This window comes from Rhinolophus ferrumequinum, chromosome 14, assembly GCF_004115265.2.
Source record: "Rhinolophus ferrumequinum isolate MPI-CBG mRhiFer1 chromosome 14, mRhiFer1_v1.p, whole genome shotgun sequence".
NCBI classification, from domain to species: domain Eukaryota; kingdom Metazoa; phylum Chordata; class Mammalia; order Chiroptera; family Rhinolophidae; genus Rhinolophus; species Rhinolophus ferrumequinum.
Window position 1 is genome coordinate 61,779,798 of NC_046297.1, and position 17,652 is coordinate 61,797,449.

A 17,652-nucleotide genomic window follows, 5' to 3' on the forward strand; every position below is an offset into this window, starting at 1 on the left:
TAATAATAAAAAATCTGATGATGCCCTGATGTCAAGGAAAAATATAAGCTCTAATTAGGTCCCTATTACAAGGCGCCTGACAAATGTGAGGGATGAGAATTACGGTTGGCGAATGGCAGTACAAGGGAAGGAAATCAAGCATGCTCTGTCTTGTCCGGGACCCTAAGGGTTAAGATCAACGAGAAGTGGCCATCGGTGTTTTCTAGAGAGGCTCGGGGAAACCCAGTCTGGGAAGACAGGGCAACTTCCGGTTTCTGGCTGGCTGGTTTGAGAGTTTAGGACCCTGGGTTGGTGGGGTCCGAAGGAGCGGGGGCTCCTTTCTCCCGGACAGCTGGGCCTGCAGGGGGTTCAGGGCGCCTTGGGTGTATCCCCCAGAACAGTGAGTTCTCTCTCGGGGGTGCGGGGCGGGGGAGGGAGCAGAGGGCTGCGGGCAGGAGGACTGGAAACTGCACCTCGCGGGGTGCAATGCACCTCCCGGAGGGGGATCCCCCTGCTGCGAGGGGCGAGGGCCCTGCCTCTCCAGCCGCCCAAGCCTCCGCCCCTCCCTTGCTTGTGGAGTCCTGTAAAGGATGTTGTCAGCTGGAGATGATCTGGTCTCCTGGAACTTCACCCTGCAGGGCACCCCAACCTGTGTTCCCTGCCAACGGTTCTTACTCAGTGCGTTCAGGCTCCATCCTCATCCCGTTTGCGCTCTGACATTGAACACTGGGCTTCTCGGTGGAGTGACACCTTACGGACAGCTTTTTAATACCATCTATGTATGGCCTTGAGTTTGCTGCCGTTTGACTGAGCTAAGGGCTCCACTCCGACCAAAATTAATAGTTTCTTAGCAGGCAAAATGGTTATCTGTTACCCAGGCTCTGGCTTCCTTTGTAAGGAGTTTGATAGACATGCAAGTCAGAAAGCAAAACGTATTACTCCGTTTGAACAATTTTCCTTCTTTTTTCTTTCTTTCTATTCAGGTGTGTTTTTTTCCCACTTGGACAAGGGATGTTTATAATTGAGTCTAGTTTCACCTTTTCTTAACAGATCCCTAATTACTGAGGATGCTTAGGGAGTGTCAGCCAGTTCCCTTTGGTATAAGGTATAAGGCTGTAATCTTTAGAAGACCTTAGACCTTCTAAAAATCCAGTCAATATATTGCAAAATAAAGGCCCTTTTGGAGGGTCATTTGCAGTTTGGGGTCATGCCCAGCTCTGCTTCCTGCTCTAGTTTACTGCAATAGATAATAGAGTGACAGTCAGGGTACAAACAGAGTTGAGACTGGATCCTGTTCTACCACTTTCAGATTACGTTGCCCTGGGAAAGTTTCTTAATGTCTTTTTATCTCATCTGTAAAGTACTGGTAATTGCTAATATACCTCAGAGGGCTATTGTGATAATTAAATGAGAAATAGTGTGTGTGAATTATTTAGTTCACTGCCTGGCACGTAATAGGCAATAAGAGGGTCAAAATTAGAACTATACCATTTTCTTTTTCATGTGCATACCTTTGTAAGTCCTTCTTTTAGGCTCTCGTTTTTCCCAGATTATGTAATCTTTATGTCCTGAAATGGATGCCAAGTTCATATGTGACTGCCTTCTAGTGATAGTTTCTAGTCCCTTAAAGTAGGTCAGGGATTGTGTTTGGCTCCGGAAGAAAAGGTTTAGTTTGAAATGGATATCGTGATTATAATAGACTTAGAGACAAGGAAGAGGTCCCTTAGTAGGAGGTTATTGTTTATAATTATTTAGGGGTTATTGTTTATAATTATTCTAGCCCTGCTTTGTCCTAATTTCATTACTGGTTATATAAATCCTAATTTTCTTTTGAAATGGACTTCAAAGATTTCATCCTTCTGTCAAGGACCAAGTTATTCTTTCTAAACTAAACAGGATGCTTTTTCTTTAGCTGCTTCTCATACCTGCATATTGATTCCTTGAAGTCTTATTATTGGTAATTTCCAAAAAACTAGTTTGCTTTTCAATTAAAAGTGTCTCTAAGCTCTGAGTGGAAAATGACTATTAATGTTCATTTTATTTTTGAAGCTTGATCCTCAGACTTTAATGTGAAGGTTTAATTTTTTAAATTATTTCCTTGGAAAAGGTAAATTGGATTAAATCTTAATTCTAAACACTTGTATCTGAGAAAAGATTTTCCTAAAAGACTTCTAAAGACCATCTGTCTTATTTTCAGTATTATTAACAGAACATTCTGTGCCTACAATTGTTACAAGAGTTGGGAAGGAAGGAAGAAGAATACAGTTTTACCAAATGCCTCTAAACATGACCTATTTCCTCCCACAGGATTTCTGATCCTTAACCTAGCTGTGAGCATTGTGATGGAGCTAGAGAAAACACTGTTGGTCTCAGATTCCAATGGTTTCGCAGAGAAGGAGAGTTTGAAAAGCCCTTTTACAGGTAAGGGATCAAGAAGATGATCTGACTATTTTGGAAATTCATTATAAGATGTGCTATAGAGTATGTAGAAAGAATGGGGCATTAGAATGAAACAAAGTTTAATTTGATTCCCTGCTCTGTAACTTACAAGCTTTATTAACTCTTTCAGCCTCAGTCTTCTCATCCTTAATTAAAAAAAAAGGGAATGATAGTATCTGTCTCATTTTTTAAAATTAATAAGATGCCATATGCCAAGCTACTATTCTTAATAGTGGCTATCATTAGTTCTATAAATGCTCAGATTTTCATGAAGATATTGTCTAGTTTTCACCGCAGATGGTGTGCTATTCAATGTCTCCCTACTCAGATCCCCTTTTTTCTTTTACATCTTCTACGACAAAGTTAGTGAACTTGTTTTTAGATTGATATCCTCCTTAGCAGTTGCTGACAACTATTCAAATACAGTTGCCCCTTGAACAACACGTGTGTTTGAACTGTGCGGGTCCACTTATACATAAGTGTTTTTCAATAAATACTATAAATGTGTTTTCCTTATGATTTCCTTAATAGCATTTTCTTTTCTCTAGCTTACTTTATTATAAGAATACAATATATAATACATATAACATACAAAATTTGTGTTAACTGTTTATATATGTTTGGTGAGGCTTCTGGTCAACAGTAGGCTACTAGTTAAGTTTTTGGGGGAATCAAAGTGATGTGTGGAGTTTTGACTGTGCAGGGGGGTTGGCACCCCTAACCCTTGTGTTGTTCAAGGTCAACTGTGCTTGATTAGTGTTGCCGCTTAAGTACAGAAAATTCCCCTGCTTCTGGTGAACACAGAGTAAAAGAAGTAAAACTAGCCTTAAACACCTTTTTTTATATATATAATTTATGAGGTTTTACTTTGTTATTCCCTCTCTTCGACTGCAATTCAGAATTTCCTTCCCAGGGCAAAGATGAGGGACTATGTTTAGAATATTTGTTTATTCTTGCAGGAAATGAAAGGAATGATTTGGAAACTGTTCAGCACAATAGCCCTAAGGCAAATCAACTTAAAGAGAGAGCCTCATCAGAATGGTTTAAAAGAGATGACCCACAATATTGTAAACACGAGGATGCAAAAGAAATGCCACTGGCGTGGTCCCCAGGAGATGAGATTTGGTGTGATGATTTCTATGAGGATGATGGCAAGTCAGAGAATCAGGGAAATTCTACAGAAAAAGAGGAAGCAAAACCCAGTCACTGGGGATGGGTCCCAGGAGAACACACCAATACCCTTGTCCAGCAGAATTCATCTTTCAGAAACAAGCCCTACAAATGTTCCGAATGTTGGAAAAGCTTCAGTAATAGTTCTCATTTGCGTACTCACCAGAGGACCCACTCAGGAGAGAAACCTTATAAATGCTCTGAGTGTGGGAAATGCTTTAGTAACAGCTCTCACTTGATTCAGCATCTGAGAACACACACAGGAGAGAAGCCCTACCAGTGTAGTGAATGTGAGAAAAGTTTCAGCAATACTTCCCATCTTATTATCCATGAGAGGACTCACACGGGAGAGAAACCCTATAAATGTCCTGAATGTGGGAAGAGTTTCAGCAGCAGCTCTCACCTTATTCAGCATCACAGATCACACACAGGTGAAAAACCGTATGAATGTCCTGTTTGTGGGAAATGCTTCAGCCACAGTTACGTCCTAATAGAACATCAGAGGACTCACACTGGAGAAAAACCTTATAAATGCCCTTATTGTGGGAAGGGCTTTAGTCAGAGTTCCAGCCTGATTCGCCATCAGCGGACACACACCGGTGAGAAGCCCTACAAATGTCTTGAGTGTGGGAAAGGCTTTGGTTGTAATTCTACTCTGATAAAGCATCAGAGAATACATACAGGAGAAAAACCCTACCAGTGTACAGAATGTGGGAAGCTTTTCAGTCGAAGTTCAAACCTCATTACACACCGGAAAATGCACACAGGAGAAAAACCTTATGAAAGCTCTGAATATGAAGAAAGTTTGAGTCAGAACTGCAATGTGATAGAAGAATGCAGAATCCAGCCTGGAGAGAAACCATATAAATGTTGTGAGTGTGGAAAGAGTTTTGGCCTCAGCTCCCATCTCATTAGACATCAGAGGACACATACGGGAGAAAAACCTTACAGATGTCCTGAGTGCTGGAAAACTTTCAGTCAGAGTTCCACCCTGGTGATTCACCAAAGGACACACACCGGAGAGAAACCTTATCAATGTCCTGACTGTGGTGAGTGCTTCAGTCAGAGCTTCAACCTCATCAGGCACCGGAGGACCCACATAGGAGAGAAACCTTACAAATGTACCGACTGTGAGAAATGCTTCAGCCGAAGTGCCTACCTCAGTCAGCATCGGAAAATTCACAGAGAAAAGGCTTTTAAGCCTCCTGAAGTTGAAGGGTTTCCTCATGAGTGGACTTGGAAAAACTGTTTAGGGAAAATGGCCCTCATTTCTTCATTTTCAGTCCCAAATTCATCTCCCTCTTGAGTTCCAAAGCCTGTTGTTACTGTTTTTTCGTTCTCTTTTGTTATTGGACTGTTATAATTAAGGTATTCTCTGATCAGTGTGCTACTAAGTTTTTTTGGTTTTGTTGTCAAAATACCTAGAAAACGTCAACCTCTCGGTGTAGAGGATGGAAAGATCCAGATTACCAGGTCATTGAGTCTGCCCAATGGGAGAGACTACCAAGGATGGAGAAAAAGAAGTTGTTTTTGATTTACAGTAAGATAGGAAGAGCTTCAAAGGAAAACGTAAAGAACAACCCTGAGAGTAAATAAAAGGACCCCTGAGAGCTTGAAGCTGAGAGTGACATTAAATTGCCTTATTTTCTCTTGCCTGATTGGGTGGCAATAAAGCATTACTGGCCTCAGGGAATTAATCAAAAAAAAGATTCTTTTTGAACAAATAATTGTGACTTCCTGGCCTTTTTGTGGGATCTTAAGGAAGAAAATATTCTTTTTCAAATGCACTTTTAATTGCTGGACATTAACCTTTGTAGTATTTAGACATGCAGTGTCCAAAACAATTGCTACTAGTCCCATGTGGCTATTGAAACTTAAATTTATATTGAGATTAAATGAAATTTAAAATCGAGTACCTTAGTCACACTCGCCCCTTGCTACGTGTGCAGTACCAGCCCCGCGTGACTGGTGGCTGTACTGAATATCACAAAAAGTTCTTTATTTCAAGGTCATCATTCTTGACAGACTCATAGATATTTCCTACAAGACTCGTATTTCCTATAAACGTGCTCTGGGATTTCTGTTCTCCAAGAGGGACTGCAGTATAGAATAGACATGTGTTAGAGTTTTAAAGGCACTGGGTCTAGAGATTGGCCATTCTAATGACTATGTTTTAATTTATGTTTGACCATCTCAGTTATCTAGTGGTCTGATCCCATTGTCTTGGCCAAAGCCAGATTAGGAAGAAGGATACTTGAATTTTTTTGTTTTATGATTTTTGACAAAAAGTCTTTACCCTTCAGTTTTCCCATTTCATAATCCCTGGTCAGATCAGAAACTGGGTTCTTTTTAAATAATTAACCCACCGAGTCTGAGCCAGTGTCCAGGGACAGTCTGCCATTGGAGACCAAGACTCCTTAGTTGCAGTCTCGGCAGTTTTCTTTTGCTTCTTGACTTACATGGCACACGGGTCTGATAACCGAGACCCCAACCTCCCTGCCCATCTGTGCAATGGGAGTGATGCTTTGTAAAGTAGCAAGACATTTCCTATTCCCCTAACCACACTTTTTTCCTGCTAGTTCAGGAAGCAGACATGTAGGAAATTAAAGTCTCCTGAGTTGCCCAGGATTTCATCTCATTTTTGGATTCAAAATACATTTGATGAAGTATACAGAGAGACACAGATTAGGAATGTGGAGCCAGGAGGGTCCAATCAGAGCTGCTGTAAGGGCTATACCTGTGGGTAACTGAATTGCACGGTGATCATTTATTCTTTCATGATTGTGGTGTACCTGGTACTGGCAAGGCAACTGTGTCTTTTTGTATGATTACAGGATTAAAAAATAAAGGAGTAAAAGATACCAAATAATGGTATTTATGAAATATTTGAGGTGATTTTCTGCTTTCTAAAATGGGGAGAACATTATTGGGCATTATTGGCTTTAAAAAAAATTTTTTTTCTTTTAATTGGGGAATATTGGGGAACTGTGTTTCTTCAGGGCCTGTCAGCTTCAAGTCATTGTCCTTTAATCTAGTTGTGGCGGGCGCAGCTCAGCCCCAAGTTCAGTTGCTGTTCTCAATCTTTAGCTACAGGGAGGGCAGCCCACCATCCCTTGTGGGAATTGAGCCAGCAACTTGTTGTTAAGAGCTCGCGCTCTAACCAACTGAGCCATCCGGCCGCCCCACATTACTGGCTTTTACGTGAACCTCTCCTAAGCATCTTTTTACCTTTGTATATTATATAGGATTGTCCAAATTGTCTTAAACTGTAATAGCTGAGAAGTTTTTACACTACTTTTTTTACCCACTAAGAGTTTGATTAATGTTTGATAATTAAATTTGGGCATTTACTATTGAGGCTGAAATTCAATTACAAGGCAGTGGTTGTACAAAATCATTGATCACATGATGGGTGGCAAGTAATTGCTCTGAACCTGTTTTGTCATCTGTAAGGTGGAGATAATATCTACTTTACAGGGTAGCTGTAAGGACTAAATAATTGTTTGCAAAGCATCTAGCACAGTGCTCAAAATAAAACAGGGTCTAAATAAGTGGTAGTTGGTTATTATTGATTGAAACATTTCAAAAAGTGTCCTTTACACATTTTTAGAAGTAGCAAGACAACCCCAAATTTATCCAACACGTGGATTCTTTATGACCAACCTCAGGAACCCTACGGGAGAAGGTATTATAAAAGCACAAGATTATTTTGTTTCAGGTTTGTAGACTGTTAAAAACACTTTTGCTTGGTTCAGTTTTTTTGTTGTTCAAAGGATTGAGTTTAAGTAAGAACAAAATAGCAAGTTCAATTTAAATTAATTTGCATCTGAAGAGATTAACAACAGGTCCGATTTATGTCCTGTCACCTACACTATGTTTTATGACTTCCCACAATTATATAAAACCTAATTCAGGGGCCAGCCTTACTATTCAGGGGCCGGCCTGGTGGCTCAGGCGGTTGGAGCTCCGTGCTCCTAACTCCGAAGGCTACCAATTCGATTCCCACATGGGCCAGTGGGCTCTCAACTACACAGGGTTGCCGGTTCAACTCCTCGAGTCCCACAAGGCAGCGCCCCCTGCAACTAAGATTGAACAAGGCACCTTGAGCTGAGCTGCCGCTGAACTCCCAGATGGCTCAGTTGGTTGGAGCGCATCCTCTCAACCACAAGGTTGCCAGTTCGATTCCTCAACTCCAGCAAGGAGGCTGTGCCTCCTGCAACTAGCAACGGCAACTGGACCTGGAGCTGAGCTGCACCCTCCACAACTAAGATTGAAAGGACAACAATTTGACTTGGAAAAAAGTCCTGGAAGTACACACTATTCCCCAATAAAGTCCTGTCCCCTTCCCCAATAAAATCTTTTAAAAAAACCCAAAAAACTAATTTACAAACCTTGCCATCTACAGGAATATAGATATTCACATCTTAAATGGGTTAAAATGGGCTCCATTAGTAAAACAATTTGGCAAGAATCCTTGTCTCTTTGAATTAAAAATTAGGAAAACGAGAGATTTGTCATTTATGGGAGAGAACATAATGCCTTTGCCTCAATGTCATTAATCAGCAAATAGGTTCTTTATTTAGTTCCCCAAAAAGTAAAATTTCTGTATTCTCTATTTTTCTTGCCAGCCTAAAGGACTTAGCACCTGAAATAAAGCATTCTTATTTGTAAGTGACTTGTTTCTTAGTTTCTTTTAAATTAAAGGGAAGATTCCTATATTCTTTTCTTCCTACTCAAAGAAGGGGCTTATTATTTTTCCCCTACAATGAAATGAGAAAATCCATGTTAATGCATATACTCAGAAATGTAGCAGGGAACTCACTCCCTAACTGTAACGCACCATAAGTCTGTGTAACAGTACTTGAGGTAAAGGTCATCCCAGTTGGATGTACCAAGTGGGCCTTCTCCTTAGTGCTGTGGAGTTTCCTCACTGATGGTGAGAGGTGGTGGCGTGTGGTACTGTGACTGCCGCCCCTTATACATTCATCCAACATACTCATCTTCGCCAGTCTCTCCCTTTCTGAAATCATGGTAATGACAAAACTTGTCTTTGCTTCCTTAGTCTATATTTGAGTTTATGTAATTCCTTTCACCCAGGATAATCATCCATTCAGCCCAACCTGAGCCTACTATGTGTTTAACAGAGGTCAAACGACAGAGGGAGAGAACAATGTAAGGATGGGCTAGGAGGAAAATGCAGCTTTTCAGATGACTGCTTTTCTCTCTGCTAACTCTTGAACTATACTTACTATGCTAAACCCTCCAGCTTGAAATTTAGTAACTTGATACTCCAATGAGCTACAGATAACTGTAAAGTGGGTTAGGTTTGCTCTGTGGAAATGCAAGCTTGGTGAAGTTCGACACAGTGCTTTGCACACCACCGTGCTCCATAGTTACTGAGTGGATTCCAGATGCTTCGTTATCTGTTTTATGCTAGTGTCCAAAAGTATTCCCTTCCAGGATGTACCTTCCTAGTAGACTGTCAGTAGAGAATGGATTCTATTTTTGTAATCCCAAAGCCCGACAAAAGCCCAGCATGTGAAGTCTTTGTTTGTTTTGTTGAGGATGAAGTCTACTGGATTAGGCCGTATAGTCTCAGTGTCCCCCCAGGTCCCTTTAATACCATTACCTGTCCAGTCCACAGAGGGTGGGCTGGCTTGGAAGTAAAAGTGACTGTCCTAGGAGGCTGGGTCCATCCTCACACTAACCCTAGAAGACCTTTAATATGGCCCCACTCACCCCCATTCAAATCTTATGGAGGTAAGTCTTTTTGGATGAGGTGAGCAAGAAAGTTCTGAGGGTTTTGATCTAATACATTTCTAATGTGTTACAAATAAAAAATATTAGTGAAAAGGGAATTGCTCAGTTTGGTACAAAAAAAAAAAAGCAGGGGAGGATTAAATGAGGAAAGGAATGGTTGTATTCCATACATTGAAAAATGCTTATCATATATATACACACACACACACACACACACCCCAAGTGTTGAGTATACAACTATGAATAAGACATGGTCCTTGCCTTAAGGAGTTGAATCTCTTGAAAAAGGCGTATGTAAGTTGATAATTACAATGGAAATTGGTGACTGCTTTGGCAAAGAGGTGGAGTTACAAAACTTTCAAGAGAAAGAAATAATCTGGGTCTTAAAAAGAATTGGGTAGTTGAAGAAAGGAGGGCAAGGCTTTTTCCTGCATTGAGAATGGCACTTGAAAAGGCACAAGTCAAGCCCTGGCCTGCCCAATGAAGCTACCAGAGACAACAGAGGTGTTTAAGTAACAAAATGAAAAGACCAAATGTGCTTTGTGTTTAAGGGAACTAGATCTTTGGGGAGAAACACGAATGCATGCCTAGATTCCTGAGCCAGATTTCCTAGGTTTGGATTCAGGCTCTGTTACTTAGCAGCTGTGTGACGACTTCTCTGCATGTCAGCTTCCTTGTCTGTTTATAAAATGGGGCTGAAAATAGTACCTGCCTGATTGTGTGCTTGTGAGGACAAAATACAGGAGCTAATACAGGAAGAAAACATTTGGAGCTCTGCCTACAATGCATGTTAACTCTTGTCACGATTAGAATGTATTTCTCCTGGACATACTCTATAGCTTATTAGTTGCTACAAGTGGCAGTTTCTGTGTCCTATTTCATTACTTTTGCTTCATGACTGAGTGACGACAGACTTTTGTTTTTGAATAAGTGGAGCTATGCCAAGATTCAAACATACTGAAGTGATGGTTATGCAACATTTAAATTCAGAAAGTACAGGCATTCAGTCTGTGTCCTATGCTAGGTATCACAAATGCTCTTTTTGCCCCCAATTTAGAAGCAGATCTCAGACTATAGACGACTATAGACCAGTGAAGAAAGTGGTTTTCAAAAGATTAAAAAATTACCTACTTAAATAAGGAAAAATCCTCTTAATGATAACCGCAACTACAGGGTAACCAAGTAACAATCATCTTGGTGATACTGTATTCTCATCTGTAAGTGTCACCTGCTTAAGCCTTCTACCATGTTAACAATATAGGAACTCACAGATAAAAACAAGCAGTTTATTGAAGAGTTACCTTCAGGAAAATGATTTTCCTCACTTGAAACTGATATTCTTTTCTTGAGTCCTATTAAATTTGACATATATTTCAAGCAGCCAAATTTGTTAATACCAGTGAGGAATGTTATTGGGGAAAGAATCAAAGTCTTGGTTTTATGATGATGGAGGAAAGCTAAAGCAGGTATTGATAATTAAGAATATTGGGGATTTCCCAATAAATTAAAAATAAATTTAAAAAAAAGAATATTGGGGGTTAGCTATATTTTTAAATAAAAATTTAAAAAAATGAATATTGGGGAACAAAATTTGGAGACTAGGAGTTTAACTTTGGGTTTCATCACTTATAAGCTGTGATTTGGCAGAGCCACTTAACCTCTTTTAAGTTCCATTTTTGTTATTTTTAAAATCAGTGTTTGGGGGTCATATGATACCTGTGAAAGTGTTTTGACACATCATTATTTTATTAGCAGATAAAACATACAATATTTTGGGTGAAAAATGATGACAAGTGCCATGCTTCCTAAAACTCAGCAAAGTGTCTGGTACAAAGGAACTTTAGATTTCATGAAGCCATGGCCCTCTCCCGCCAGAGGGTGACTGACTTTTGACTTCTTCAAGGTCACAAAGCTGGTAGTGGCAGCCAGAATTTAGGTCTTCTGATTCCAGTCACCTGGTCTTCCTACTACACTATTACCACTCATTCATTTATTCATTCATTAAATACATTTTTATGGAAGATAAATTAAGGGCAAAGCATTGGGGTAGGTGCTGTGGGTGATTCTGATTTATCAGACACAGATTTCCCTCAAGGAACATAGGGACTAGTTGAATGATGAGACTCCACCATGTGTGTAGTCAGAGATTGGGACAAAAGGTATGAATAAACTATTATGTGACTGAGGGTCATGGAAGTGGTGACAATTGAGCTGTGCTTCAAAAGGCAGGAAGGATGTGTACATAAGTCATAGGATTTAAAGTAGGCACTCCAGGGGTAAGAAGTAGGGTGACCAAAGGCATTGCTCTTAGATTTCGATAAAATCTAGGCAAATTTCATCATTTTGTAACAAAGGCTATCTTTCATCCTGACTCTTGCACACTTTTAATCTTTGTAGAATGTTTGTCTTGGTCACAATTCATGTTTTACTCCTCTGATGGCCTTGCCTGTCATTCCTGCCCACTCTCTCTCTCAGGACACCTTTGACATATTTCTTTGTTTTACTTCTTTGCCCCTTTTGTGTATTGCTTTCTTATGATTTCAAATGAACTTGTTTATGACTTAAGTGAAATTGCTTTGACCTGAGGGTGAATTTTGTTTAAATTAACAAAGTTGTGATCACCATTAGGGAAACGATCCAAGATGGCGGAGTAGCTCCACACTGTGCTTTGTGCTTGCCTCATCCCGTGAACACAGCAGAGTTACAACTAGATTATGGAACAATCAACCTGGAGAACCATCTGAAGTCTAGCTCAACAGAAGTTTTATAACTAAGGATATAAAGAAGCCGCCTTGAGACTGGTAGGAGGGGCAGAGATATGAAACGGGCTGGCCCGGAACATCCGTGTGACAGGCGAAAATTGGAAAGGCTATCTCGGCCACCGCAGAGCAAGGGACCCCAGCCCACACCAGGCTCCCCATCCAGGAGGACCGGTGCTGGGAAAGGAACCTCCACAACACCTGGCTGTGAAAAACAGTGGGGTTTCTGACTGTCCGGGTAGGACGGAAGGCGGTGGGAAAACCCGATATCCTTTTAAAGGGTCCGCGCACAGAATTGCTTGTAGGTACTCACCCTGGGCTTCGGCGGCGGAGGCACGGTGTCTTGGGAGGCATCAGAGGCACACAGGGCAGACTGAGGTGTGTGACCTCAGTGGGGTAGCCTGGAGGACAGTCGGCAACTTCCCTGTACGTAGGCCTCCTCTGTGCAGCCGGCAGGCAGACGCCATCTTTCCTGTGTTGAGCCCACCCCCTATGCGTATGGGCAACTCTGAATCTCGTTAGCCTAGTGAGCGCCACAGCTCCGCCCTGCTGACTCACTGAGACCCCGCCACACTCAACTCTGTACCACAGGAAGCTTTATCGGCTGAATCTTAAAGGAACCACCACCTGGCAGCAGGTGGCAGCAGGCCTCAGTATGTCCTGGCTTTTTGCGAAGCTACCCCAGACCCGGTACTGGTGACAGCTGTCCTCAGTTCACAGCATGGCCTTTCCCACATGCCTTCAGGTCCAGCAGAGGCAGCGACCAACCATGGACCACTTTGTAGCTCCTACCAGGCAGTGGCTGACCTGGGTCTGCACCAGAACCCCTGACAAGAAGCCCCAGAACCAACATACTTGGAGGTTGGCTTCAGACCATAGCAGAGTACTGCCCAGTTAGCCCCACAAGTGACACACCCAAAGGGCAGTCTCAACAGGCACCAGAGCTCACTGGGGCAAACCCTGTTCTGTGTGGTAAGCCCCAAAGCACAGTAGCCCATCAGCTGTGGATGTGGCCAAACCCCAGTCACCCTGAGGACCAATATCACCCACTGATGTGCTAATAGCAATCAAGGCTCAACTATAACAGGAGGGCACACACATCAAACACAAGGGACATTCCTGGAACACACGGCTCAGGTGACCAGGGAGACTGTGCCAGGGCCTCACAGGGCACCTACTACATAAGGCCACCCAGAAAGAGACATAGCAGAGCTACCTAACATATAGGAAAAAACAGAGAGGCAGCCAAAATGAAGAAACAAAGAAATACGGCCTGAATGAAAGAACAGGAGAAAACGCCAGAAAAAGAACTAAACAAAATGGAGGCAAACAACTTACCAGAGACAGAGTTCAAAACACTGGTTCTAAGGATGCTCAAGGAACTTAGTGAGAACTTCAACAAAGAGATAGCAAGCACAAAAAAAGACATAGAAACCATAAAAAAAAGAACCAGTCAGAAGTGAAGAACACAATAACTGAATTGAAGAATACACTAGCAGGAATTACCAGTAGACAAGAAGAAGCAGAGGATCAAATCAACAATTTGGAAGACAAGATAGCAGAAAAACACCCAAACTGGAACAGCAAGAGAAAAAAAGAATGATAATAATAATAAAAAAAATGATGATAGTTTAAGAGGCTTCTGCGACAACGTGAAGCGTAAAAACATGCACATCATAGGGGTACCAGGAGGAGAAGCAAGAAAACAAGGAATTGAGAACCTATTTGAAGAAATAATGACTGAAAAATTTCTTAACCTGGCAAAGGAAAGAGACATACAAGCCCAGGAAGCTCAGAGTCCCAAACAAGATGAACCCAAACAGGCCCACACCAAGACACATTATAATTAAAATGAAAAATGTTAAAAACAAAGAAAGAATCCTAAAAGCAGCAAGAGAAAGGCAACTAGTAACTTATAAGGGAGCTCCCATAAGACTGTCAGCTGATTTTTCAACAGAAACTCTGCAGGCCAAGAGGGATTGGCACAAAATATTCAATGTGATGAAAAGCAAGGATCTACAACCAAGACTATTCTATCCAGCAAGACTATCATTTAAAGTCAAAGGACAGATAAACAGCTTCCCAGACAAGAAAAAGCTAAAGGAGATCATCACAGTATTATAAGGAGTATCACAAGGAGTATTACAAGGCATGTTAGAGGGACCTCTTTAATATAAAAAAAAATCAAGAATATGAATAATAAAATGGCAATAGTTAAATATCAACAATTACTTTCAATGTAAATGGATTAAATACTTTGATCAAAAACACAGGGTGGCTGAATGCATAAGAAAACACAACCCTTACAAATGCTGAGTACAAGAGACTCACTTCAGATCGAAAGGCACACATAGCTTGAAAGTAAAGGGATGAAAAAAGATATTTAATGAAAATGGAAATGGAAAAAACACAAAAAAGCTGGGGGTAGCAATACTTATACCAGACAAAATAGACTTTAAAACAAGAGACAAAGAAGGACCCAGTAATTCCATTTCTGAGTATTTACCTAAAGAAACCCAAAATGCTACTTTGAGGGGACATGTGCATCCATATGTTCATTGCAGCATTATTTACAATAGCCAAGATATGGAGACAGCCTGGGTGTTCGTTGATGGAAGAATGGGTAAAGAGGAGGTGGTACATATGTACAGTGAAATATCACTTGGCTATGGAAAGGAATGGGTTCTTGCCATCTGTGGAGGCATGAATGGACCTGGAGGGTATTGTGCTGAGTGGAGTATGTCAAAGAAAGACAGATGCAATGTGATTTCTCTTATATGTGGAATCTAAAGAAATAAACCAATAAACAAAACAGAAACACACACACACACACACACACACACACACACACGGGAAGCTGTGCTAGGATGCTGTCATTAATACCTGTTGTTGATAAGCACTGTTGATTGGCACCGCTGGGGACTTATTGATAAGAATATGTGGAGGAGAGACAATTGTGATACTTTAAAAAATGGTTTAAAATAATATAAATGTATTATCATACAGTTCTAGATGTTAGAAGTCCAAAATGGGCCTCACTGGGTTAACATCAAGGTGTCAACAGAGCTGATTCTTCTGCAGACTCTATATGGGAGGTTTTTCCAGTTTGTAGAGAACGCCTACATTCCTTGCCTCCTGACACGCTTCCTCTAATTTCACAACCAGCAATGTCAGGATGAACTTTTCTCACGGGGTCATGTCTCTCTGGTTCTCACTCTTCTGACTCCTTCCTCTAATCAAGGACCCTTTTGATTACAATGGGCAGCTCAGATACTCCAAGTGTGACGGTTGTTTAAACTTTAACGTCCAAGAATTTATGAGGATTTACTGAGAGTGTTTGGTCTGGGCAAAGTTCCCATTTGCTAATCTAACTAAATAGCTCTCCAAAGATCTTGAGACACTTACTCCAGCCATAATGAGGCTACCCTTGGTTAGTAGTGGCAGTGGTGGTAAACTGTGTAGCAGCCTCAGGAAGAGAAGGGATATCTGTTCCTGTCTTGGTGAGGTTACTGAGCGTAGGCAGTGGTGCACAAGTACAAGTCCCGGGAATGATAACCTTAGGAGCAGCCCGCCTTGTCTGCCAACACTGGTGCCATCGCTTGCTATGTGCTCCAGAACTGAGGGACCTAAGCTGGCAGCTGATACCCAGCTTTTAGTTGGAACAACTGACTTTACCTAGAACAAACTTGCAGAGGTATACCTAGTAAATTTGGACTGTATTTCTTTCATCTTCCCTTTGCTTGGAACAATAGTGTAATTAATCTATCATTGGTTTCTAGAGTTATTTATCAGCTTATTAAGAGACATTATCCTACATGCTATTGGCTTGTGAAATATTACTATTAAAAATTGTAATTCCCACAGTGAACCTGTGTTAAATATGTGGAAAAGACAATCTCCATATGAGCGTAATTTGCCCCAAACGAAACACCCCCATACATTCCTCCCCACGTTTTTTCTCGAGAGAATAGAGGCTAGGCGCATCAGTGTATCTTTAGTGCATAGTTGCCTGACTATTTTGGGTGAAGGAAGGGAACGCCTGGCATAGCCTCTCCTCCTTTCTTCTTCTGGCAAACGCCTGCCTAATCGTGCTTATAGATTCAGCTTGAAAGTCATGTTCTCCGTGCACCAGCAGATCTTTCTACCGCCCACACACACTAGGCACAGGAAAGCGCGTATCTGATTCATCTCTACGATGCCCAGGCCGGCATGCGCTCAAGTAAATGAACGCTGAATGAATGGAAACATTCCGACACTAGGCGGGGGATCTGCCCGCAGGGATGTCCTCGGAACCAACTCCACCTCACCCCAGGCAGGACCTCAGCGGCTGTGGCTGCGGTGCGGATACTGACCGAGGAACCCAGGGCACAATCGCCTCCAGCCCCACCTCCTCGGGACGCACCTGGAGTCTTCCCAAACGCCCACCAAGCCTCGGTCCCCATCCTCACAGCCCCACCCCACATCACGCAACATCGTCCTAGCGCCTATCCCGGCGTCACCGCGAGGGCCCCGTCGCCCGCGATTGGCCAAACGTGGCATAGCGCCATCTCGGCCTACCGCGCGTGCGCGCCCTCATTGGCTGCCGGCGACGATGGGCGGGGCCTGCGCGTAAGGCGCGCAGGGCGGGGCGAGCTCGTTCTCTGGAGCCCCGCCCCCTAGCCTCTAACTGGTACCGAGCGATCTCCAGCGGCTGAAGCGCGCGGGTCCGGGCGACAGGCGGAGGGCGCGCGGCGGTTACTCTGGTTACTGCTGAAGCGCTGGTGAGGGATGCTGGTGAGGAAGCCGTAGGGAGCCACCGCCGTCGCCCGCGGAGAGAAGCTCTCTGGACGCCTCCGTTCACCCGCGGGGAAACGAAGTCGCGGACTGGGAGGTTCGGGGGCTGGTGAATCGCGAGCTGCTGCCGAGGAGAAAGTCTCAAGGTAGGGGCTGCGCTTCCCCGTCTTGGAGCCGCAGCCTTGAAACCAAATCCATCTTTGGGGGGAGAAGGCAGCCCAGCAATTTCCCCCTTGACCGAGGGCCACGTAGCTGGCGGTCCCGGGGTAGAGGAATCTGACTCCACGCTTGCCCCGGCATCGCTGTCGGAAGAGGCGAGGCCGCATTTTTCTCAGCGCCAAGATAATTGATTTTTCGTTGTTGTTGCCCCATCCTCTTCTGAAAGAACACCTGCTGCTGGTGAGAGAGAACAGTTTTACCGTACGATGAGCCTACATCAGAATTGAAAACATCACCCGCAACAACCCCCAGGAAAAAACTATCTGAAAAAAGAAAAAGAAAAAGAAAAAGAAATGGATTGCCTGAAAGAGGAGAGAGTCTAATCCGGAGCTGTTGGAGCGGGCGATTTTTACATACTGCGTTCTAAGTCCTGTAGAGCTTCTCCCCTTCAGATACTTTTATACTAACTTTATATGATTTTCTAAGTTAGTCTGATTTGACTTGTAATTCTGTGACGGTGTTTACTGGCATCGGGCCGGTTTCCCGTGCTCCTTTTGGGAACACTTTGGGGAGAACTTCTGATCACCAAAACCCTACCAGGCAAAAAAGGATC

General features: G+C 42.6%; 1 protein-coding gene across 3 annotated transcripts; it reads left to right on the forward strand.

Annotated features, from left to right (window-relative positions):
- Nucleotides 1–244: 244 nt before the first annotated feature.
- On the forward strand, nucleotides 245–7,639 carry ZNF572 (zinc finger protein 572). 3 transcript variants are annotated; one of them, XM_033125703.1, is made up of 3 exons: nucleotides 245–379; nucleotides 2,287–2,400; nucleotides 3,378–7,639. In XM_033125703.1, exons 2-3 carry the CDS (start codon nucleotides 2,322–2,324, stop codon nucleotides 4,892–4,894), a joined length of 1,596 nt encoding a protein of 531 aa, XP_032981594.1. In that variant the 5' UTR covers nucleotides 245–379; nucleotides 2,287–2,321; the 3' UTR covers nucleotides 4,895–7,639. The 3 variants fall into 3 exon arrangements, with proteins under 3 accessions (XP_032981594.1, XP_032981593.1, XP_032981595.1); XM_033125702.1 differs by lacking the exon at nucleotides 245–379 and adding an exon at nucleotides 527–657; XM_033125704.1 differs by lacking the exon at nucleotides 245–379 and adding an exon at nucleotides 1,837–1,936.
- The last annotated feature ends 10,013 nt before the right edge of the window (nucleotides 7,640–17,652 follow it).

Coding starts and splice junctions, on each gene's coding strand:
- ZNF572 (XM_033125702.1), top strand. CDS start 570: ATGTTGTCAGCTGGAGATGATCTGGTCTCCTGGAACTTCACCCTGCAG. Junction 658..2,286: donor CTGCCAACGGTTCTTACTCA/GTGCGTTCAGGC, acceptor TTCCTCCCACAG/GATTTCTGATCCTTAACCTA. Junction 2,401..3,377: donor TTTGAAAAGCCCTTTTACAG/GTAAGGGATCAA, acceptor TTATTCTTGCAG/GAAATGAAAGGAATGATTTG.